This window comes from Notolepis coatsorum (genome assembly GCF_963971535.1).
Source record: "Notolepis coatsorum genome assembly, chromosome: 11".
NCBI classification, from domain to species: domain Eukaryota; kingdom Metazoa; phylum Chordata; class Actinopteri; order Aulopiformes; family Paralepididae; genus Notolepis; species Notolepis coatsorum.
Genome location: NC_140175.1, coordinates 2,710,971 through 2,736,250, shown reverse-complemented (window position 1 = coordinate 2,736,250; position 25,280 = coordinate 2,710,971). Strand labels below are relative to the sequence as shown.

The window sequence follows — 25,280 nt, the reverse complement described above, 5'->3', positions numbered from 1 at the left end:
CTCTCCTCTCTCCTCTCCTCCTCTCTCCTCCTCTCCTCTCTCTCTCCTCTCCCCCCCCTCCTCTCGGCCTCCAGTTCAGAGTATGAGGAGATCACCATTGACCCTGTGTGTGGCTGGAGGCCCGTCCCCGTGAAGCCAGACCTGCACATAAAGGAGGAGCCGGACGGGCCCGTGCTGAAGCGCTGCCGCACCGTCAGCCCGAGTCACATGGTCCTGCCCAACGTCATGGAGATGATCGCTGCCCTCGGCCCCGCCTCCTCGCCCTACCAGAGCCTGACACCAGGGGGCAGAAACACTCCAGACTACAACAGCCCAGGTACAGTGACGAGGAACGACGAGGCGTCTGGAGGCTGAGACGCTGCTCACAATGTGGGTTAACCTCTTAACCCTTTCACTGCCACACGACAGAAGGTTAACCCTTTACTATCCTTCAAGGCGACCGTCGGTTGTGTGATAGTAAAGGGTTAACCTTCTGCCGTGTGGCAGTGAAAGGGTTAACCGGCTGTCGTGTGGCAGTGAAAGGGTTAACCTTCCGTGTGTCGTCGCAGTGAAAGGGTTAACCGCTTGGTAGTGCGGCGGTTGAAAGGGTTGAGCCCTAGCCATATTTTCAGAAGATTCACCTAAAAGTACATACAACAAGAATGTATTCCCAGTGTCCGATATTGTGTCTGTTACTATGTTTGAGTAAATTGTAATGAACCAAAGGAGAATATCCGTTATTATTATTATTATTATTAAGAATTCCATCTTTGACGGTGAATAAAACCATGATGCTAACATTGACCAAAAGTGAAAGATTGCCACTGAGCTCATTCAGCGCCTTCTTGAGATCAAGTAATAATAATAATAAGTGCACTAAAGATCTCTAAGCTAATGAACAAAGGGCAGGTGATTTACAGTTTTTTTTTTTGTAGATACAGTAAAGACTTTTGCCAACCGGACACATGCAATTTGAAATATGAATATAGAATATCAGATTACCTTATTATGGCCAACTCATATCTCTCCTCATTCCAATGGCAGAGTTAAATCTGGATTTAGTACCACCGGGCGCCCGTTACAGGGCAGCAAAGACCGTGAAGGAAATACCGGGAGATACCGGTACCGGGCCGATCGGGCTTAAGAGGTTAAGTGACCTCACTACACACAGGGTTCACCGCACACGGTGCTTGAAGTGCTTGATTTTTGTCAAGAAAAAGTCGAGGCCTGGCTGGATTCCTTGAAAACAGCCAATTCTTTTTAACAAGGTGCTTAAAAAGTCATTGGAATTCAAATCAACCATTCGCATTGAACGTTTTGTTCATCCATGATAAAAAAAATCTGAATCAAGAAATAAATTTTTTTTTATCTAAAGTTTAATTAATTGTCGGATCCTATTTTTTTCCTTTTTAAATGCCATTTTAAAATGAAAAATAGTGCTTGTAAAAGTACTTGAAAGTCCTTGAATTTTATTTTGCAACGTCTGGGAACCCTGTACACAGGAACGCCACATGGAGATGTCTTGTAACTGTCTCTGTAAATAACCAGTCTGTCCTCCTGGTTCGAGGCCCACAGCTACAGTAGAAGGGACAGTAACTGCACTAAGAACACGCAGAGACTAGCAGGTCTCCTAACATCCTAACATACCAGGAGAAACCGCCTATTTACATTTACATTTAGTCATTTAGCTGAACGCTTTTATCCAAAGCGACTTACAAGTTCTGTACGACAAGACAGCAAGAAGGGTACAACTCTATCAGCTGAGTAACAATGTTCATCAAAGTGTTGAGTGTTACAGTGTAGGTTAGTTTATTAGGACAAGTGCACGACAGTACGGTTAGTTAGGGTTAGATTTGTATATATTTTTTTTCCATTTCAGATAATGGTTGAAGAAGTGCGTCTTTAGTCGACGGCGAAAGACTGGACGGGATTCGGCTGTCCTAACTGGGGTGGGTAGTTCATTCCACCAGTCAGTCCTTGCCCCACAATGGTGGAATGAACTACCCACCCCAGTTAGGACAGCAGCCGAATCCCGTCCAGTCTTTCGCCGTCGACTAAAGACGCACTTCTTCAACCATTATCTGAAATGGAAAAAAATTAATCTAACCCTAACTAACCTTACTGTCATCATGCACTTGTCCTAATAAACTAACCTACACTGTAGCACTCAACACTTTGATGAACATTGTTACTCAGCTGATGGAGTTGTGCCCTTCCTGATGACCTGTCTCCTTGGCCTTCCCCCCCACTTAATCACTACTAGACCCCTGGCCCTTCTATCCTCTTTGTTTTACTGTGCCCTACCTGTTTTTATTACTTTCATTGCTTTACTATGTTTTTAATCTTATATCTTGCATCACATTACCGTAATTCCTCTAATAGTAACCGGGTCTCAAATACAAGCCGGGTCTCTATTAATGGCCGGGTGCGCTCTTGAGCTAAGCAATTATAAGCCGGCCTCCTAATACAAGCCGGGTTACTAATATACTGAGCTGCATACTGAGCTAGTTACTTGATTTCACTTTGAAAACGTTGAAATGACCAGTGACCACCTGTAATTGCACTGTTTACTATTTCATACAGTACTTGGTTTCAATAAATGAACCCAGTACATTTTACTGGGTTCAAACTGACACAAAATGTTGATTTATTCATTATGATCCGTTTGAAAATTTGAAATATAGGCCTCTCTCTTATACAGGCCTCCTCCTAATACAAGCCTGGTACCCGCTACAGTTGAAACAAATACAAGCCGGGGTTACAATTAGAGGAATTACGGTATTTTGTTTTTATCAACCTGCCTGTGAAGCACTTTGGTGCCAGCTGCCGCTGCCTGGAAATGTGCTATATAAATAAAATTGACTTGACTTGACTTGTCGTACAGAACTTGTAAGTCGCTTTGGACAAAAGCGTTTCAGCTAAATGACTAAATGTAAATGTCATGTAAATGTGAACATGCACAGACCCATGTGCTGACTTGGAAAAGGGCGTATTCCCCCTGCAGTGCACCCCCTGTGCTCAGTCTCGTGCCCGATGATGAACGCTGTGCGCCGCTCTAGTCGAGAGTGTGTTTCATTTGTGTTTTTGTTTTGTGCTGCTCCGTTAGCTGGCCAGGGATTTTCCAGTCAAGCAGGATTTTCAGACTTCCCCAACACTCCTGGAACCCCCACCCTGGGAGACTACGGGCCGTCCGGACCCCAGCCACCGCCTCTCTCCTACCAGACTGACCAGGTCAGACACCACACACACACCACGGCTCTTATATACAGCCACCTCCTCCTCTCTCTCTCTCCTACCAGACTGACCAGGTCACAGCTCTTATATACAGCCACCTCCTCCTCTCTCTCTCTCCTACCAGACTGACCAGGTCACAGCTCTTATATACAGCCACCTCCTCCTCTCTCTCTCTCTCCTACCAGACTGACCAGGTCACAGCTCTTATATACAGCCACCTCCTCCTCCTCTCTCTCTCCTACCAGACTGACCAGGTCACAGCTCTTATATACAGCCACCTCCTCCTCCTCTCTCTCTCTCCTACCAGACTGACCAGGTCACAGCTCTTATATACAGCCACCTCCTCCCCCTCTCTCTCTCTCTCCTACCAGACTGACCAGGTCACAGCTCTTATATACAGCCACCTCCTCCTCTCTCTCTCTCTCTCCTACCAGACTGACCAGGTCACAGCTCTTATATACAGCCACCTCCTCCTCCTCTCTCTCTCCTACCAGACTGACCAGGTCACAGCTCTTATATACAGCCACCTCCTCTCTCTCTCTCTCTCTCCTACCAGACTGACCAGGTCACAGCTCTTATATACAGCCACCTCCTCCTCCTCTCTCTCTCTCCTACCAGACTGACCAGGTCACAGCTCTTATATACAGCCACCTCCTCCTCTCTCTCTCTCTCTCCTACCAGACTGACCAGGTCACAGCTCTTATATACAGCCACCTCCTCCTCTCTCTCTCTCTCCTACCAGACTGACCAGGTCACAGCTCTTATATACAGCCACCTCCTCCTCCTCTCTCTCTCCTACCAGACTGACCAGGTCACAGCTCTTATATACAGCCACCTCCTCCTCTCTCTCTCTCTCTCCTACCAGACTGACCAGGTCACAGCTCTTATATACAGCCACCTCCTCCTCCTCTCTCTCTCTCTCCTACCAGACTGACCAGGTCACAGCTCTTATATACAGCCACCTCCTCCTCTCTCTCTCCTACCAGACTGACCAGGTCACAGCTCTTATATACAGCCACCTCCTCCTCTCTCTCTCTCTCCTACCAGACTGACCAGGTCACAGCTCTTATATACAGCCACCTCCTCCTCCTCTCTCTCCTACCAGACTGACCAGGTCACAGCTCTTATATACAGCCACCTCCTCCTCTCTCTCTCTCTCTCCTACCAGACTGACCAGGTCACAGCTCTTATATACAGCCACCTCCTCCTCTCTCTCTCTCTCTCTCCTACCAGACTGACCAGGTCACAGCTCTTATATACAGCCACCTCCTCTCTCTCTCTCTCCTACCAGACTGACCAGGTCACAGCTCTTATATACAGCCACCTCCTCCTCTCTCTCTCTCTCTCCTACCAGACTGACCAGGTCACAGCTCTTATATACAGCCACCTCCTCCTCTCTCTCTCTCTCTCCTACCAGACTGACCAGGTCACAGCTCTTATATACAGCCACCTCCTCCTCTCTCTCTCTCTCTCCTACCAGACTGACCAGGTCACAGCTCTTATATACAGCCACCTCCTCCTCCTCCTCTCTCTCTCCTACCAGACTGACCAGGTCACAGCTCTTATATACAGCCACCTCCTCCTCTCTCTCTCTCTCCTACCAGACTGACCAGGTCACAGCTCTTATATACAGCCACCTCCTCCTCTCTCTCTCTCTCTCCTACCAGACTGACCAGGTCACAGCTCTTATATACAGCCACCTCCTCCTCCTCCTCTCTCTCTCCTACCAGACTGACCAGGTCACAGCTCTTATATACAGCCACCTCCTCCTCCTCTCTCTCTCCTACCAGACTGACCAGGTCACAGCTCTTATATACAGCCACCTCCTCCTCTCTCTCTCTCTCTCCTACCAGACTGACCAGGTCACAGCTCTTATATACAGCCACCTCCTCCTCTCTCTCTCTCCTACCAGACTGACCAGGTCACAGCTCTTATATACAGCCACCTCCTCCTCTCTCTCTCTCTCTCCTACCAGACTGACCAGGTCACAGCTCTTATATACAGCCACCTCCTCCTCTCTCTCTCTCTCTCCTACCAGACTGACCAGGTTACAGCTCTTATATACAGCCACCTCCTCTCTCTCTCTCTCTCTCCTACCAGACTGACCAGGTCACAGCTCTTATATACAGCCACCTCCTCCTCCTCTCTCTCTCTCTCCTACCAGACTGACCAGGTCACAGCTCTTATATACAGCCACCTCCTCCTCTCTCTCTCTCTCTCTCCTACCAGACTGACCAGGTCACAGCTCTTATATACAGCCACCTCCTCTCTCTCTCTCTCTCTCTCCTACCAGACTGACCAGGTCACAGCTCTTATATACAGCCACCTCCTCCTCTCTCTCTCTCTCTCCTACCAGACTGACCAGGTCACAGCTCTTATATACAGCCACCTCCTCCTCCTCTCTCTCTCTCTCCTACCAGACTGACCAGGTCACAGCTCTTATATACAGCCACCTCCTCCTCCTCTCTCTCTCTCTCCTACCAGACTGACCAGGTCACAGCTCTTATATACAGCCACCTCCTCTCTCTCTCTCTCTCTCTCCTACCAGACTGACCAGGTCACAGCTCTTATATACAGCCACCTCCTCCTCCTCTCTCTCTCTCTCCTACCAGACTGACCAGGTCACAGCTCTTATATACAGCCACCTCCTCCTCCTCTCTCTCTCTCTCCTACCAGACTGACCAGGTCACAGCTCTTATATACAGCCACCTCCTCCTCTCTCTCTCTCTCTCTCCTACCAGACTGACCAGGTCACAGCTCTTATATACAGCCACCTCCTCCTCTCTCTCTCTCTCTCTCCTACCAGACTGACCAGGTCACAGCTCTTATATACAGCCACCTCCTCCTCTCTCTCTCTCTCTCTCTCTCCTACCAGACTGACCAGGTCACAGCTCTTATATACAGCCACCTCCTCCTCTCTCTCTCTCTCTCCTACCAGACTGACCAGGTCACAGCTCTTATATACAGCCACCTCCTCCTCCTCTCTCTCTCTCTCCTACCAGACTGACCAGGTCACAGCTCTTATATACAGCCACCTCCTCTCTCTCTCTCTCTCTCTCTCCTACCAGACTGACCAGGTCACAGCTCTTATATACAGCCACCTCCTCTCTCTCTCTCTCTCTCTCCTACCAGACTGACCAGGTCACAGCTCTTATATACAGCCACCTCCTCCTCCTCTCTCTCTCCTACCAGACTGACCAGGTCACAGCTCTTATATACAGCCACCTCCTCTCTCTCTCTCTCTCTCTCCTACCAGACTGACCAGGTCACAGCTCTTATATACAGCCTCCTCCTCTCTCTCTCTCTCTCTCTCTCCTACCAGACTGACCAGGTCACAGCTCTTATATACAGCCACCTCCTCCTCCTCTCTCTCTCTCTCTCCTACCAGACTGACCAGGTCACAGCTCTTATATACAGCCACCTCCTCCTCCTCTCTCTCTCCTACCAGACTGACCAGGTCACAGCTCTTATATACAGGCACCTCCTCCTCCTCTCTCTCTCTCTCCTACCAGACTGACCAGGTCACAGCTCTTATATACAGCCACCTCCTCCTCCTCTCTCTCTCCTACCAGACTGACCAGGTCACAGCTCTTATATACAGCCACCTCCTCCTCCTCTCTCTCTCTCTCCTACCAGACTGACCAGGTCACAGCTCTTATATACAGCCACCTCCTCCTCCTCTCTCTCTCTCTCCTACCAGACTGACCAGGTCACAGCTCTTATATACAGCCACCTCCTCCTCTCTCTCTCCTACCAGACTGACCAGGTCACAGCTCTTATATACAGCCACCTCCTCCTCTCTCTCTCTCTCTCTCCTACCAGACTGACCAGGTCACAGCTCTTATATACAGCCACCTCCTCTCTCTCTCTCTCTCTCTCTCCTACCAGACTGACCAGGTCACAGCTCTTATATACAGCCACCTCCTCCTCTCTCTCTCTCTCTCCTACCAGACTGACCAGGTCACAGCTCTTATATACAGCCACCTCCTCCTCTCTCTCTCTCTCTCCTACCAGACTGACCAGGTCACAGCTCTTATATACAGCCACCTCCTCCTCTCTCTCTCTCTCTCCTACCAGACTGACCAGGTCACAGCTCTTATATACAGCCACCTCCTCTCTCTCTCTCTCTCCTACCAGACTGACCAGGTCACAGCTCTTATATACAGCCACCTCCTCCTCCTCTCTCTCTCTCTCCTACCAGACTGACCAGGTCACAGCTCTTATATACAGCCACCTCCTCCTCTCTCTCTCTCTCTCTCCTACCAGACTGACCAGGTCACAGCTCTTATATACAGCCACCTCCTCTCTCTCTCTCTCTCTCTCCTACCAGACTGACCAGGCCACAGCCCTCATTATTCTCCACACATTGAACGCGCAGCACATTTGATGAACAACACACGCAGAGTGCAGCCGGTGCAGTTCCTGGGGGCCCCTCGGGCTGGGCAGGGGGCCGCCGCGGCTCAATGGGGTCGGCTCCGTTTCCATTCACCGCGCTCGGGATGTTTAACGCCTGGCCGGGTCCGAATGGGCCGAGCGGACCTGTTCCTTTAAAGCCCGCCTCGGGTCCAACCGCCTGTTCCACATTATCTGTGTCGAAAACACCCCCGGCGGGGGCATGATTTGATTTGATTTGATTTGATTTGATCTGTATTTATCTCGAACAACCATAAACACACAAACTTAAAATAACAAAAATTAAATAAAAATAGAATAAAAAAACAAAATAAAATACAATTAAAATAAAATATATCTTCCTAGTAGTGGTGGGACTACTCACTCTGTGAAATTTTTTAATCTAATTAATTTGAGACTTTATAGTTAATTAATCGAAATGTATCACATTTTAATCGCATATCAATATTTGATGCGAAAAGCTAAAACGTTTTATTCAAATTAATTTTGGTGAATCAATGAATATACATTATACATAATTTAAGCCGCAAAATCCTGTATTAGCTACTACACAGACCAACAGAGTGCAGCAATTTTAGGAATAATATATATGTAGCGAATAGCGCAAAGGACCTTTTGTAAACTCAAGCACTTTCGAGGTAAAAGTTACTTTCAAGTACATTCCAGAATTCCAATTTCTCTTTTATTTTAAATTTTTAATGAACAAACCAGACTAAGAAAAAAGTTAGGTAACATTCTTACACGATAAAGAAAAATCATCAAGTTTCAAGTTTCTTTAATAGTTGTCATACAGAAGTACAGAATACTTTTATACAAAATGCTTCTTACTGTTACGCTCCAGAGACTGTGCAAGACAAGATAAGTATGAAATAAAATAACATAGCAAAATTAGAAGCAAAGAAAGATGAGGTCACAGTGTTCAGTTTAGACATATGTACAATGTTCGATGCAGAATAGACGTAGTTACCATACAATATACAATACTGTGCAGTGTACTAATATACAATACTATATAGTGCAAGGCAGAAATGGAGAAATGGGACGAGGTGCAATTTAGGTACAATTCACAGTAGGTGTACGAGTTGTAGTGCAAATCCCCCATCAATAAATATAAAGTGTAAGTTTATGCGATTAAATGCATCCATTTTTTTTAACTTTTAATTCTTTCTGTAGTTAATTAATCGAAATTAATGCAATAAAGTCCCAGCCCTACTTCCTAGACATGGAAGCAATTGTCAACATAGCTCAAGACAAATGGTTTTGTTCGAGAAGGGACAGAAAGAAGCAAAGCTTATCTGGTCCTGCCCCTTCCTTACAATATCATATTATTAATATGCAATCAATAAGCGAGAGAGAGAGAGATGGATAGAACGTCCAATTGATTTGGTGTTTATTTTGCCCTGTGGCGCGGTGGTGTTCACGGCTGCTGCCAAACGCTTGTCTGACGGTTTTCAGGAGAAAAGTAATACTCAGAATGTCTGTTACTATTATTCTGAGGGTATGCAGGGCTCTCTCGTCTCTCCAGTCCTGCGAGTGTTGTACCTTATTATCGACCGACGCCACATCCTCTCACATCCTCTCACATCCTCTCACATCCTCTCACACGCGGCTTGCGAATCCTATCGAGCCATTTCAGCAAAGGTCATATAGATCTGACTGCTTTTGCCATATCATTGCATCAGCCACCACAACACCGTCTCGCCGCTGTGGAACATGACCTCACTTCCTCTCTCTCTATGCTGTCCTGCCGCTGTGGAACATGACCTCACTTCCTGTCTCCTCCCCCTGTGTCTCAGATGCCTCACGCCGGCCGGATGGAGCCCGCCCACAACTCCCTCCAGCACCAGAACTCCGGCGGCGGCCACGGCAGCCACGGCAACCTGGGCGAGGCCGGCAGCCCCATCATGCACCAGCGGAACCCCTCCGCCCAGAACTCCCGGCTGCAGGCGGAGGGCTTTGGCCTGGGGGGGGGCCCGGGGGGGCCCGGCGGAGAGGGCTCTTTTGGCCTGGGGGGCCCGGGAGCGCCGGGAGGCGAGGGCTTTGGCCTGGGGGGCCCGGGAGCGCCCGGAGGAGAGGGGCCGCATCACTCACTAGATGTGAGTCACATCCTGTCTTAGGCACCAGGGGGGGGGGAACAAGGCAGGTCTTTAACAACCCAACCAGATCCCATGGCTTGTCCCCGCGCTGCTGCCTGCCGCTACAGGGCTGGTTCACGTAATAATGTAAACACAGAAACAGGAGTCTGCTCAGGGCTCACTGGGGAGGTCACGGGGAGGTCGTCACGTGAGCGCGTGAACCCGTCCGCCCGCCCACCGATAAGCCCCTCCCACAGTGAATTCACTTCACTAACTAACCATCCAAACTGCCAAAGCATAAATAACACGCTGACTGAGAAAAGGAATGAAATGATAAACCGACCAAAGAGTCCCGACCCCCTCGTGTTTTATCAGCCTGACCCCTGACCCCACGAGCTCCTCTTGTCTGTTTCCTGTTTCACATTTACAATCAAGCAATGAGACTTATTACACCTAGTACACATAAACCTCTTTAATGAGATGTATTACATCATATACATATTACACCTAGTACACATAAACCTCTTTAATGAGATGTATTACATCATATACATATTACACCTAGTACACATAAACCTCTCTAATGAGATGTATTACATCATATACATATTACACCTAGTACACATAAACCTCTTTAATGAGATGTATTACATCATATACATATTACACCTAGTACACATAAACCTCTTTAATGAGATGTATTACATCATATACATATTACACCTAGTACACATAAACCTCTCTAATGAGATGTATTACATCATATACATATTACACATAAACCTCTTTAATGAGATGTATTACATCATATACATATTACACCTAGTACACATAAACCTCTTTAATGAGACATATTACATCATATACATATTACACCTAGTACACATAAACCTCTGAGATGTATTACACCTAGTGCACACTTTAATGTCTGCTTTATTTCCTTTTCTTTTGACCAACATAGTGTCAGCTTTATATTTGGGGTTAATCTCTAGTGTGATCTGCACTCTTTATCATCTGGGAAGACATTTACCACACACACACACACACACACACACACACACACACACACACACACACACACACACACACTAGCACTATATTTACAACATACAATCTTTTCTCCTTTTCTCTATGTTCTCTCCATTTCTCTTATCCTGACCTTTTTGATTCAGGTGGGGGGCGGGGGCCTTATTTCAATATGTGGTAAAGGGTTTCAAAAATGGTCTTTTTCCCCACTTAACTAAAACCCGACTCTCTCTCTCTCTCTCTCTTCCTGTCCTCTCTCTCTCTGTCTCTCTCTCTGTCTCTCTCTCTGTCTGTCTCTCTCTGTCTCCTCTCTCTCTCTCTCTCTCTCTCTCTCTCTCTCTCTCTCTCCTCTCTCTCTCTCTCTCTCTCTCTCTCTCTCTCTCTCTCCTGTCTCCTCTCTCTCTCTCTCTCTCTGTCTCTCTCTCTCAGCTTCTTCCTGAGCTGACTAACCCAGACGAGTTATTGTCCTACCTGGGTCCCCCTGATCTGCCCAACAACGGCAATGACGACCTGCTGTCTCTGTTTGAGAACAACTGACGCCCCCCTCCTCCTCCTCCTCCTCCTCCTCCTCCCCAGTCATCATTTAGCCCCTCCCTCTCCGCCGCGCCCTGAATGTGTCCGCGCGGGTCTCAGCCACCTGCGCTCCTACCGCTACTACTACTCATGAGACTCTGGACAAACGAGTTTTAAAGAAAAGAGAAAAAAAAAAAGTTCTGTGGGTGTTTTTTTCTTTTATTATTTTTGTTTTTATTCGGTCAGTATGTTGTATTTTGTGTAATTTTTTCAATTGTCCTACCAAGGCTTGTGTTCCGGCAGTGGGCCATGGTTCCCTAGGCAACAAGGAGTTCTGGAATGTCTTGGTGGGGGGGGGGGGGGGGGGGCTGCAGCAGCAACCAATCACAACCTGAAGGATTTGCATTTTTAAAGGTAACTTTTTACGGAGAGAGAAAATATTTTGATGTAAGCTGCCATGTGTACTTATGACTATGGAGTTGTTATGAACAGTTCTGGAGCTCTCTACTGTACAGACACTGGGGCCACGACGGGGACGAGCACATTTCCACGGGTTTCACAATCGACCAATAATTCACACGGTGGCCATTTTGCTCTTATTTACATTTAAGCTGAACGCTTTTATCCGGAGCGAGTTCTGCACGACAAGTCAGCAGGAAGGAAGGGAACAACTCTTTCAGCATTTATTTTTTATTTTTATTTTATTTTTTATCTTATGTCGTGTTCAGGTTGGTGGAACGGGGTAGAAGGGAATCTCAACCTGAGCGTGACATTATATTTACATTTAGTCATTTAGCTGACTCTTTTATCCAACGTGACTTACAAGTTCTGTACAACAAGTCATCAGGAAGGGCACAACTCTTATCAGCCGAGTGACATGAGGGCAAAATGGCCACCATGTGAATATGGTCAATGAAAGGCGATTCTAGGAGTTAATTCCCCGATACATCCTCTTTCCTCCTCCTCCTCCTCCTCCTCCTCTCGCCCACACGGTTGGTGTCGCAGTTTGAGACGGTGAACTGGAGCGGTTTCTTTCTGGTTGTGTAATGGAGAGAAAGAGAGCGAGAGGGAGGGAGGGAGGGAGGGAGAGAAAGAGGGAGGGAGAGGGTGTGGTGTGGAATGTATGATGATCATGACACACTTCCATTGAGGGGGGAAATAAACTTGACGTAGTAAAAAACATTCAGACCACACCCTCTGTTTTATGTTAGTAGCTAGTAACTCAAGTAGTAGTTATACTCAAAGTATAAAATGTGATCACACCAGTTTGGAAAGGTTGACACTTCCAGACTTGTCGATGGACGTCCTCTGTCTGCACGTCCCCACAGTAGAGGACAGTAGAGGACATGGGAGCAGAGAGGACCTGGCGTGAGAGGGAGAACAGCGACGTCCTCGCCGAGAACTTGACTTGTGCAAATGTGACGGTCGACTTAAATATCCAGAATGTCCAAATATTTTCTCATAATTTGCTGTCAAAATCTAGCCAAAAATCGTTAGCCTAGCTTACCCTCACTGTTTGTACACTGCCCGAATTTCCCCAATAAAGGAATATCTCTTATCCTAATCGTCGAACTGTAAAATACGTCATCAAAATATAACAAAAAATCCCGTTTATAAATGGATCCGCTGAATGACATTCTGAGTTTTAAGACGGCGGTGTGTTTCCAAGACCCTAAACGTGGTACATCTGTCGCTCAGTCAAATAAGCCTCTTCTACTTTTACGTCTCCATTAATTTCCCAGAGCTGGTGAGGGACGTCATCTCGGCTCCTGTAGAAGCACCATGGAAGGGGGCGGGGGGGGGGGGGGTTGTATCTTTAATTGACCCATCTGAAACCCCACCCCTTTTTCTTGATCCCTCAATCACAACTCTTGCTTCCGAGAGCAGACCGTTGTGATTGGGAGGATCAAGAAGAAAAAGAGGGCGGGGTTTGAGATGGGTCAATTCTTGTGTCAAATATTATATTCAAACTGGAACCCGCCTTTTTTTTCCCCCTCCTCCAATCGCTTCTCCCTCTCGTGGCCCTGAACCTGAAGCTCGACGAGTCCAGCCGTCGCCCGCGGTGTTCTCTGCCGTCTGAAAGATATCTGTATGTTTGTAAATGGTTTGAAAATGTATAACCCATCAGGGCACATGAGTTTTGTGTACAGTATATGCAATTGTTTTCATTAGAGAACGTGTGTGTGTATCAAATTCATTGTTAATCATGGTAATATTAATGTTATTAGTTGGATGATGGATTATTGTTGGCGCTGTATACATATATATGTTAGATGATTATAAACGGTAAATCTGTGTGCATACAAGTTGCTGTATGACAGAAAAGGGTAGGACATGGAATGGTGCAGTCCAAGATGTCAAAGGTCAAATGATTCCTCGTGTCACTTTTTGGAGATTTTCTACGCCCACTAGTGTGTGACTCCTCCCCTGGAGTGTGTGACTCCTCCCCCTGGAGTGTGTGACTCCTCCCCCTGGAGTGTGTGATGTGTAGGACTGTCCACGCAAGCAACCAACCATTCATTCACATTTTTCAGTGTCATTTTACTTGGGTAATGCAATTATGACAATGGAATTCACAGACTTATTAACTGAAAATCAGCTGGGAAATGACTAATTTATTTGTTTTTCTAAATATGTAAATATTCCTCTTATTTTGTAAGTAAAAACATTGTGATTACGAATATTTTGTATCCTTTCTTGAATCTTTGGCTTTAGCTCGGCTAACATCACTGGTGTTCCTAGCTTTAGCTTGGCTAACATCACTGGTGTTCTTAGCTTTAGCTTGGCTAACATCACTGGTGTTCCTAGCTTTAGCTTGGCTAACATCACTGGTGTTCCTAGCTTTAGCTTGGCTAACATCACTGGTGTTCCTAGCTTTAGCTTGGCTAACATCACTGGTGTTCTTAGCTTTAGCTTGGCTAACATCACTGGTGTTCATAGCTTTAGCTTGGCTAACATCACTGGTGTTCCTAGCTTTAGCTTGGCTAACATCACAGTGTTCCTAGCTTTAGCTTGGCTAACATCACTGGTGTTCCTAGCTTTAGCTTGGCTAACATCACTGGTGTTCCTGGCTTTAGCTTGGCTAACATCACTGGTGTTCCTAGCTTTAGCTTGGCTAACATCACTGGTGTTCCTAGCTTTAGCTTGGCTAACATCACTGGTGTTCCTAGCTTTAGCTCGGCTAACATCACTGGTGTTCCTAGCTTTAGCTTGGCTAACATCACTGGTGTTCCTAGCTTTAGCTTGGCTAACATCACTGGTGTTCCTGGCTTTAGCTCGGCTAACATCAGTGGTGTTCCTAGCTTTAGCTTGGCTAACATCACTGGTGTTCCTAGCTTTAGCTTGGCTAACATCACTGGTGTTCCTGGCTTTAGCTTGGCTAACATCACTGGTGTTCCTGGCTTTAGCTTGGCTAACATCACTGGTGTTCCTAGCTTTAGCTCGGCTAACATCAGTGGTGTTCCTAGCTTTAGCTCGGCTAACATCACTGGTGTTCCTGGCTTTAGCTTGGCTAACATCACTGGTGTTCCTGGCTTTAGCTTGGTGGCTAACATCACTGGTGTTCCTAGCTTTAGCTTGGCTAACATCACTGGTGTTCCTAGCTTTAGCTTGGCTAACATCACTGGTGTTCCTGGCTTTAGCTTGGCTAACATCACTGGTGTTCCTAGCTTTAGCTTGGCTAACATCACTGGTGTTCCTGGCTTTAGCTTGGTGGCTAACATCACTGGTGTTCCTGGCTTTAGCTTGGTGGCTAACATCACTGGTGTTCCTGGCTTTAGCTTGGCTAACATCACTGGTGTTCCTAGCTTTAGCTTGGCTAACATCAGTGGTGTTCCTAGCTTTAGCTTGGTGGCTAACATCACTGGTGTTCCTAGCTTTAGCTTGGCTAACATCACTGGTGTTCCTGGCTTTAGCTTGGTGGCTAACATCACAGTGTTCCTAGCTTTAGCTTGGCTAACATCACTGGTGTTCCTGGCTTTAGCTTGGCTAACATCAGTGGTGTTCCTAGCTTTAGCTTGGCTAACATCACTGGTGTTCCTAGCTTTAGCTTGGCTAACATCACTGGTGTTCCTAGCTTTAGCTTGGCTAACATCACTGGTCCTAGCTTTAGCTTGGCTAACATCACTGGTGTTCCTAGCTTTAGCTTGGCTAACATCACTGGTGTTCCTAGCTTTAGCTCGGCTAACATCACTGGTGTTCCTGGCTTTAGCTTGGCTAACATCACTGGTGTTCCTAGCTTTAGCTTGGCTAACATCACTGGTGTTCCTAGCTTTAGCTTGGCTAACATCACTGGTGTTCCTAGCTTTAGCTTGGCTAACATCACTGGTGTTCCTAGCTTTAGCTTGGTGGCTAACATCACAGTGTTCCTAGCTTTAGCTTGGCTAACATCACTGGTGTTCCTAGCTTTAGCTTGGCTAACATCACTGGTGTTCCTGGCTTTAGCTTGGCTAACATCAGTGGTGTTCCTAGCTTTAGCTTGGCTAACATCACTGGTGTTCCTAGCTTTAGCTTGGTGGCTAACATCACTGGTGTTCCTAGCTTTAGCTTGGCTAACATCACTGGTGTTCCTAGCTTTAGCTTGGCTAACATCAGTGGTGTTCCTAGCTTTAGCTTGGCTAACATCACTGGTGTTCCTAGCTTTAGCTCGGCTAACATCAGTGGTGTTCCTAGCTTTAGCTTGGCTAACATCACTGGTGTTCCTAGCTTTAGCTTGGCTAACATCACTGGTGTTCCTAGCTTTAGCTTGGCTAACATCAGTGGTGTTCCTAGCTTTAGCTTGGCTAACATCACTGGTGTTCCTAGCTTTAGCTCGGCTAACATCACTGGTGTTCCTAGCTTTAGCTCGGCTAACATCACTGGTGTTCCTAGCTTTAGCTTGGTGGCTAACATCACTGGTGTTCCTAGCTTTAGCTCGGCTAACATCAGTGGTGTTCCTAGCGTTAGCTCGGCTAACATCACTGGTGTTCCTAGCTTTAGCTCGGCTAACATCACAGTGTTCCTGGCTTTAGCTCGGCTAACGTCACTGGTCCTAGCTGCTGCCCTGGGCGCCTGTCCAACAACGAGTTCCACCCTTAAACTATTGCATAGTTAACGCTACATTGGACAAATCCTGTATCGAACAAATACTTTTATTAAACAATTGCAATTGTTTATTTGGTAGCATTTTGAATTGACTGATTATTTCATTTCATGAACTTTATTATAGAGGTGTTTTTTTCAGAATCTGAATCAGAAAGGTCCATATTGTCAATGTAGCTTCACATACATGGAATTTAATTTGGTAGTTTTTGGTGCAACATTAACGGACACGATTACGGTAGAATAAAATGGAATATGAACTAAATTAAAATGGAAGCGCATTTATAAAATAAAATATATTTGTATCAAATAGAATGGATTCCCGCCTCCCCATGTGATACGGAGTGAGTGGGACCTTCCCAGTAGTTGCCTGCCTAGCTCACAGTCACAAACGGGGTGCCCTCAGCAAGATGCCGCACCGGGCAGCAGCCCATGCCAAAGCCGTCACTGGCTAACGTTACATCATCAGGAAACGGGACAAGTCTTTCTACACTAGTATGCAAATACACCTTGGTCTGGTCACAAGTTGATGGTTTTTTTATATGAAGGAACTAATCATTGAATGCATGTTGTTAGCAGTGGCAGACAGGCTGTTTGAAGGGCAGGGGCGAAAAGAAAAAAAAGGGGCACCTAATGCACAACATGGGACCCCATCAGCGAACAAAAAGCTATGATGTGTCATATATGGTGAAATAGTCTTCATCCTTGATTAAGATGAACCACTTAACATTCCGACAGAATGCCTTTTGATTGACACACCGCTCAGCTGGCACTTTGGGAAAGCCTGCCCTAGTAAGCTGCATCACATTTTATCCACTAACGGAGCACTCATTAAGACGAGTTATTTAATTGTATTGCTATGTTTTCCCATTTGAAGGGCAGCCAATAGGGCATGTCTTCTCATTTTTGCCACTCAATAGGGCACTTTAGGGTGATGTTTTTCAACCGTGGGGGGCACATGGTCAAGTTTAGACCATTGGAAGGGCACCAACCAATCAATCAATCAAACTTTAATACAGACTCATGGTCCAGATCAAACATACACAACCTATATAAAATTACACACAACAGGCAAAGAATAACATCACTTAAAATCACACATCAAGGTCCCACAAATAGACAACTGTGCCAATGTCTCCACATAGATGAGTGGTATCGTGTGGCACTGAACCTAATGTCCATAAAACCAAAATCATCTCATTTCCAGAGTCATTTAGCCGACAGGTGAATTTATACATTTCTTAAAACAGCTTGGAAGGTAGTGACACGTGCAGCCACAAACATTTCACTTGCACTACACCTTCTAGGCCTTTTGAGTAATATTCTCATGGCATCATTATAAGCTACCTGAAGTCTCTGCAAACTTGCTTTTTTGTAGCTTGACCACAAGTGTGCAGCATACAGTGGTGTACAGTATGCTCTGAACAGAGACACTGTCACTCCATCTGTACACGACGTACTAAACCTGCGTGAGAGAGTGTTCGCTTGTGCATACATCCTGCGGCATTGCCTGTATATATCATCATCATCTGTCATTTGTTCTGTAATAAAATGTCCAAGATATTTTACCTTTTCACAGCCGGGTTTAACCAATAGACCACTGCACTTCTGCGTTACATTGAGCTCATGGAGATAAGATAAGAAGATAAGATATTCCTTTATTGATCCCCTTGGGGAAATTCAGGCATCATAGCAGCATGGGGGAAGGGGGGGGGGGGGTACAGGTAGTGAAAACAACACAAGCAGTGTAAACAAATAGGTCAATCACAGGGTATCACAGTGGCTAAAAAGCTGATAGCATCACGATGGTTCCAACCGGAAAAAATGTGCCGAAAGGTCTGGATTATTACATATCTCGATGTGATTTATCAAGAAATATCTACAGCAAGAATTTTGGGTCTCAATTAATCCAAAATGACAATGTGGTTAGAAGTGGTGGAGAAAATAAAAGCTAGCATATAATGGTAGTGTCTGGTTAGGAGCGAGGGATAATGGATGGATTATCCAATGGGGGGTCCGGGAGGGGGGGGTACGAGCTGGAGCATATGTGTGTAGGGTATTAGATAGCAGGTATTGGTGGTATATTCTGTATAAGACATTTAACTATATGGTGATTTCATTGGATGTGCACTGTTAATAATGCTTGTATATCTTATCGTGTGTTGTCATGTTTGTTTATATGTTTGTTTAAAAAAATAATAAAAAAATAAAATACAAAAAAAAACAAATAGGTCAATATAATTTACTATCTAACTAACTGAAAAATATATTCACAATATTCACAGTGTCACATAACGTGCAGTATGCATAAGGTAGTGTTATAATTTACTATCTACTGAAATATACATTGTTCACAGTATCCACTGAAATATACATTATTCACAGTATCACAGTATCCACATAAGGTGCAGTATGCCTAAGGTAGTGTTATTGTCCTTGGGTTCCTATTAGTCCTAGGTCAATGTCTGGCAGCAGTCGCTGCCCCCTGTTGTGGAGCCTGGAGGCCGCTAGTCGCTGCCCACTGTTGATGGTCCAATAGACCTTTATACGCCTGAGTCTCCTGAACACGGCGCGACCAATCCAAAGTCGATCGGCACTTTCCCGGCCGAGCTATGGTCACTTTCCCGCACCTACTCCCGAACTACGCACGCGCAGATTGATAAACCTAGATCAATGGACAATCCAGAGAGACTCCGTGGGCAATCTGCACATGTGGAGTTCGGGAGTAGGTGCGGAAAAGTGACTATAGCTCGACAGAGACAGTGCAGATCGACTTGGGATTGGTCGCTCCGTGTTCAGGAGACTCGGGCGTATACAAGTATATTGGATCATGTCTCCAGCGCCCCCACAGCCGTAGCCGTAGAGCACCTACGGGAGGCTGCAATTCGAAACTGGCCGCGTGTGGCTTTTTCCCAATCCAACAGTGCAAAAATGCGGAAGCATTCGTCACCGCACGCCACTACGGTAAAGCGCCTTTCTTTTCAGGCCCGCTTTGGGAGCTGTCGCGCGGAAATAGGCTGTCTATTGCCATTCTCTTTGACAAACTCTAACCTTAACCAGCTCCTTAACAGCGCCTAAACTTAACCGTTCTAACCTTAACCAACTCCGAAACAATGCCTAACCTTAACCTTAACCTTAACCATGCCTAACCTTAACCATAGAAAGAATATTGCCATTCTCTTTGACAAACTCTAACCTTAACCAGCTCCTTAACAGCGCCTAAACTTAACCGTTCTAACCTTAACCAACTCCGAAACAATGCCTAACCTTAACCTTAACCTTAACCATGCCTAACCTTAACCGGCGAAAGAATACACGTTAAAAAAAAATCACGTTAAAAAAAATATATTTGACGGGATTCGAACTCACCAGCAACTAGCAGGATCCACAGCCATGGCGTCTTGCCAATTGAGCTATTTCTGGATACTGAATTTGGGGCGGTGACTTATATATATTGTTAAGGCGGGATCTCATGCGCGAGCACCTCGCGAGCACGCCGGCCACTGGCGTAACTCTCTCTCAATGTGTGGGGGGGACAGATTTGGGGGCGTGGCGAGTGACTGCGATGGGGGGGGGTTAGGGGGGGGGCCGTCTACCTAGTTTTTTTTTTTTTAATACCAGGGGTGCAATACCGCATTTTTCCAAGCGTGGCGCCATTTCTCCATGTAAACGACACACTGAGTGAATGAATGAATGAAAACTTTATTTAACAGATTGCAGAATGGGTACAATACAGTACGGCTCAATACATACAATTGTTAAGGGGATGCAGACCTGAGAAAGACGTTTGTCTTGTTTCCATCAGGATCCCCCATTTTCAATTCATATAGACATTTATGAAATACACAACATGCATGACATTTATGGCATAGGGACATATAGGTATTTAGTACTGATACACTGGGGCGACAGTGGCTCGGGAGGTAGAGCAGTCGTCTGGCAATCCGGAGGTTCCCGGTTCGATTCCCGCTCCTCCCGGGCAGCGTGTTGATGTGTCCTTGAGCAAGACACTTAACCCCTAATTGCTCCCGATGAGCAGGTTGGCACCTTGCATGGTTGCCTCCGCCGTTGGTGTGTGAATGTGTGAGTGAATGGGTAAAAATGTGAGTAACAAATTGTAAAGCGCTTTGGATAAAAGCGCTATATAAAAAAGCAGCCATTTACCATTTACCATTACATTTGTGACATAAACGTTTTAAGCGCCTTTGAGGTGCTTTGGTACCATGAGGTAAGCATAGTCATAGTACCCTTGAATGAGTGCTCCTGCCAGAGTCTTCAGGGTATTCTTGTTTACCAGAGAGGAGATCCGGTACAAGAATCTAGTTCGTTGGTTGACTTTTTTTGAGCTCATACAGAAACAAGTATTGTTGTGACAAATAATAAACAAATTTGAAAGGTTTATGGTGAAAGAACATTTATTATATGGTGCTTCAATTAGCAATTATGAACACAGTAATACAAGATATGCATGATAAAAAAAAAATACATGCTAGGTTCCTGAGAAACACTACTATACAATATACAATTTTAGCTCTTAATGTATCTATCACCTTTATCTATCACCAATCACTTTTAATCAAATTTAATTACAGGTACAAAACATTAACATAAATCACTCTTATGCACTGGTACATAAGTTATATAACAAACCTGTTTCTATGTAGACTACTATACAATTTTAACTTTGTCATTATTATACTTAATGTATCTAAACTATATTATACAAGAGCCACATCTGTTCTTTCCTTAAAGTGACTTTATATACCTCATTCCTTTAAAGTGACTTCTCCATTATTTAAATTGACATTTTCACATTTAAACTCATCCAATGCTTCCAAAGACATGTTGTCTCCGATCATGGGCAGAGATGAATTCCTCACAATGTTCTCTAATGTCAAAGGCATCAACTCTTTCTTGATGTATATGACAAACTGCCACACTGTTCAACCTTTTCTGCTTCATGGAGTTGCGAAGCCAGGTCTTCAACCTCCGGAGTCCGCTGAAACTCCTCTCAGCTTCAGCAGAGGATGAGGGAACAACCAGCAACAGCCTCACAAGGACCTCCACCTGATCAAAAAGACCTCTGACTTCAGGCAACATGCCTCTCAGGATGTCTGCAGCTTCTGTGCTTGATGCATAGGTGTTAGTTGCTTTGAACATGGCTAGCTGAACATCCAGCATCCTCCTGTTCATCTCTGGATACTTGTCCACAATGTCATCACTTTCTCCCCTAATAAGCACACCCTCCAACTTCTGAAGCACTTCAAAGCTTCTTTTATTAAACCGCTCTCGGAATTGCAGATCTGCTGTGTCCAGTATTTTGAAGAACTCCCCTCTGAAGAAGTCCACAGAAGTTGCTGGGACATGTGCTGCAGCGTCACCAGTTAGACGTTTTGGAGGGTTGCGGATACGAGGCATTTCCATCGGATCGATGTTTAGTGAGGTGACCAGCTTTGCGGTGTTGTCAAATATCTGTGAATGAATGAAAATTTTATTTAACAGATTGCAGAATGGGTACAATACAGTACAGCTCAATACACACAATTGTTAAGGGGATGCAGACCAGAGAAAGAATTTAGTCTTGTTTACATTAGGGTCCCCCATTTTCAATTCATCATTATTTTGTCAGGATGATTACAATGAGTTTGTATCTTGTTTGCAAATGACTATGTCTTGCTGATGGACTCTGTAAACAGGCTATTGGGAATGGAATGCAACCCATCACATTCACAGGTTTGGTGTGAGTGCTCGGCCTGAGTACCGGTAATCAGACCATGACATCGTTCACACACCAAACCTGAGGGGAGGGGGCAGGGAGCTCTGTGTCTATCCAGCATCTATCCAACCATCCACTACACAGTCAAATATGTATTTTGTTAAGACATTATTGTTACTTACATAATTTCTGTCATTCAGTGGTGGGGATAGTGCACGCTGCAGCTGTGCATCTACGTTTACAGGCACTGTCTGTGTGCTTTCAGAAGCCGTATTTGCATCCTCCTGCAGAATAAACAAACCCAAAAAGAGAGAAACCATTAGAACACGGGTATAGGTTTACTAACTTTATTTATTTGAACCATGGGGACAGCGTACATTAATAAAACATTAATGCACCAGTGTTCCATTCCCATTATTGATTGATTGATTGGAAATTGTATTAACAGATTGCAGAATGGGTACAATACAGTACGGCTCAATACACACAATTGTTAAGGGGATGCAGACCAGAGAAAGAATTTAGTCTTGTTTACATCAGGGTCCCCCATTTTCAATTCATCATTATTTTGTCAGGATGATTACAATGAGTTTGTATCTTGTTTGCAAATGACTATGTCTTGCTGATGGACTCTGTAAACAGGCTATTGGGAATGGAATGCAACCCATCACATTCACAGGTTTGGTGTGAGTGCTCGGCCTGAGTACCGGTAATCAGACCATGACATCGTTCACACACCAAACCTGAGGGAAGGGGGCAGGGAGCTCTGTGTCTATCCAGCATCTATCCAACCATCCACTACACAGTCAAATATGTATTTTGTTAAGACATTATTGTTACTTACATAATTTCTGTCATTCAGTGGTGGGGATAGTGCACGCTGCAGCTGTGCATCTACGTTTACAGGCACTGTCTGTGTGCTTTCAGAAGCCGTATTTGCATCCTCCTGCAGAATAAACAAACCCAAAAAGAGAGAAACCATTAGAACACGGGTATAGGTTTACTAACTTTATTTATTTGAACCATGGGGACAGCGTACATTAATAAAACATTAATGCACCAGTGTTCCATTCCCATTATTGATTGATTGATTGGAAATTGTATTAACAGATTGCAGAATGGGTACAATACAGTACGGCTCAATACACACAATTGTTAAGGGGATGCAGACCAGAGAAAGAATTTAGTCTTGTTTACATCAGGGTCCCCCATTTTCAATTCATCATAAGGGTGGGGATCGAACGTTGTGAACAAGCGACTCCTACAAGTCGGTTGGTGCGCCTGCGCAGTAGAATCAGGAAGTGTCGGGGGCAGCGTGAGCCTCCCACGCGTTACTCCTCGACACTGAGAGGTCGAGCTGCGCAGGTGAAAAGATGCGACTGCTGTTACCTCAAGTACCGGAGGGGACTTGTGCTATGTATGACTTAGTCCTCACTGCAGCCGGCTTGTGGGAGGCAAGAAACAGCGTTCGTGACAGGGGAGGGTTGAATTGGATGATACGAAATTGGGATGGGAGAAAATATAGAAAATGGAGAAAAAGTGGATCAAACAAAAAAAAACATTAATGCACCAGTGTTCCATTCCCATTATTGATTGATTGATTGGAAATTGTATTAACAGATTGCAGAATGGGTACAATACAGTACGGCTCAATACACACAATTGTTAAGGGGATGCAGACCAGAGAAAGAATTTAGTCTTGTTTACATCAGGGTCCCCCATTTTCAATTCATCATTATTTTGTCAGGATGATTACAATGGGGTTGTATCCTACCCACCCCCCCCCCCCCCCCCCCCACCTCCAATGTACAGCCCCACCCCACCTACCCAACCTCCTCCAATGCACAGTTTCTATGTCAAATGTATACTCTTTTTCTGGATTTTTTTAGTATCACAAACAGTACTGTATTTGAAAATCTGGTATGTCATAAATGTATAGATGTAGCAGTACTGTCTATCTGTATGTCGTGTGTGTCATATGATGAATTGAAAATGGGGGACCCTGATGGAAACAAGACGAAAGTCTTTCTCAGGTCTGCATCCTCTTAACAATTTATGTATTGAGCTGTACTGTACCCATTCTGCAATCTGTTAATAAACTTTTCAATCAATCAATCAATCATGGACTTATGAACCACGATTATTTTCAAGAGAAACAAACAGGCAAATAGCTATAGCTATATAGTCAATCTGGACAAATACATTAGGCCTATATTAAAAAAAGAAAATCTGCTAAAATGCTGTTACTTGCCTTCCTGTTTCGTGGTGGTGTCGTCACTGCTGCTGGTTTAGCTCCGGGCGACAGCGTAGCAAAACTTAGTTTGCTTTGAAGAAGTAGCTTTCTCCTCTTGGGCGACGGTGCCATCTCGTTGTTGCTGCACGCAGGTAGGAGTCGGACATAGCACTGAATGTCTTATCTTATCTCTCTTTATACCGTATGTGATGACGTATTTTAACACACACCTCGGCTGAGGGGACGACCCGAGCTATTATTATGCAAAGACGAGTACTTTAGCGAGTGGGTACTTGGCCCGTGCAAATGCGACCCCCATCTACTACTCTTTGCATACAGGTAGTCAGACGGGGGGGGGACATTAACTGCATTCTGAAAAAATGGGGGGGACCCATTCCCAAGTCCCCCGTGCCAAATACGCCCCTGACGCCGGCGCACGCACGCACCTGAGCGAGCATGCCGCCGCTGGGCGCTGCGTGAAGGAAAATGAAAGGCGCATTACCGCACGCCACTACGGTACCTCCGATGACGAATGCGGAAGCATTTTTGCACTGTTGGATTTGGAAAAAGCAAAAGGCAAACTGGCCACCGTAAATGCCCAAAACCCCCACCACCTCCTAATAGACAGTCTCCTCCCCACCGCATGTATATATTCCCTCCCCGCCGTATGTATATTTCCCTCCCACCCACCCACCCCCTCCTAATGTACAGTCCCCTCCCCATCATATGTATATACTCTGTCAGGATCTAGGGGTAACAGTACTGTATATTTGAATACCGCCTATGTCACAAATGTATCAGTACTAAATACCTATATGTCCCTATGCCATAAATGTCATGTATGTTGTGTATGTCATAAATGTCTATATGAATTGAAAATGGGGGACCCTGATGGAAACAAGACAAACGTCTTTCTCAGGTCTGCATCCCCTTAACAATTGTATGTATTGAGCCGTACTGTATTGTACCCATTCTGCAATCTGTTAAATAAAGTTTTCATTCATTCATTCAT

At 45.3% G+C, this 25,280-nt stretch overlaps 1 protein-coding gene across 1 annotated transcript in view; it reads left to right on the top strand.

Moving 5' to 3' along the window:
* Positions 1-11,573, top strand: part of zmiz2 (zinc finger, MIZ-type containing 2) — an 82,717-nt gene extending 71,144 nt beyond the window's left edge. The window contains 4 exon segments of the mRNA XM_084324574.1: positions 75-316; positions 3,086-3,210; positions 9,423-9,722; positions 11,157-11,573. Of these exon segments, the coding sequence (XP_084180700.1) occupies positions 75-316; positions 3,086-3,210; positions 9,423-9,722; positions 11,157-11,264 (775 nt within the window). The 3' untranslated portion in view covers positions 11,265-11,573.
* Positions 11,574-25,280: the final 13,707 nt, after the last annotated feature.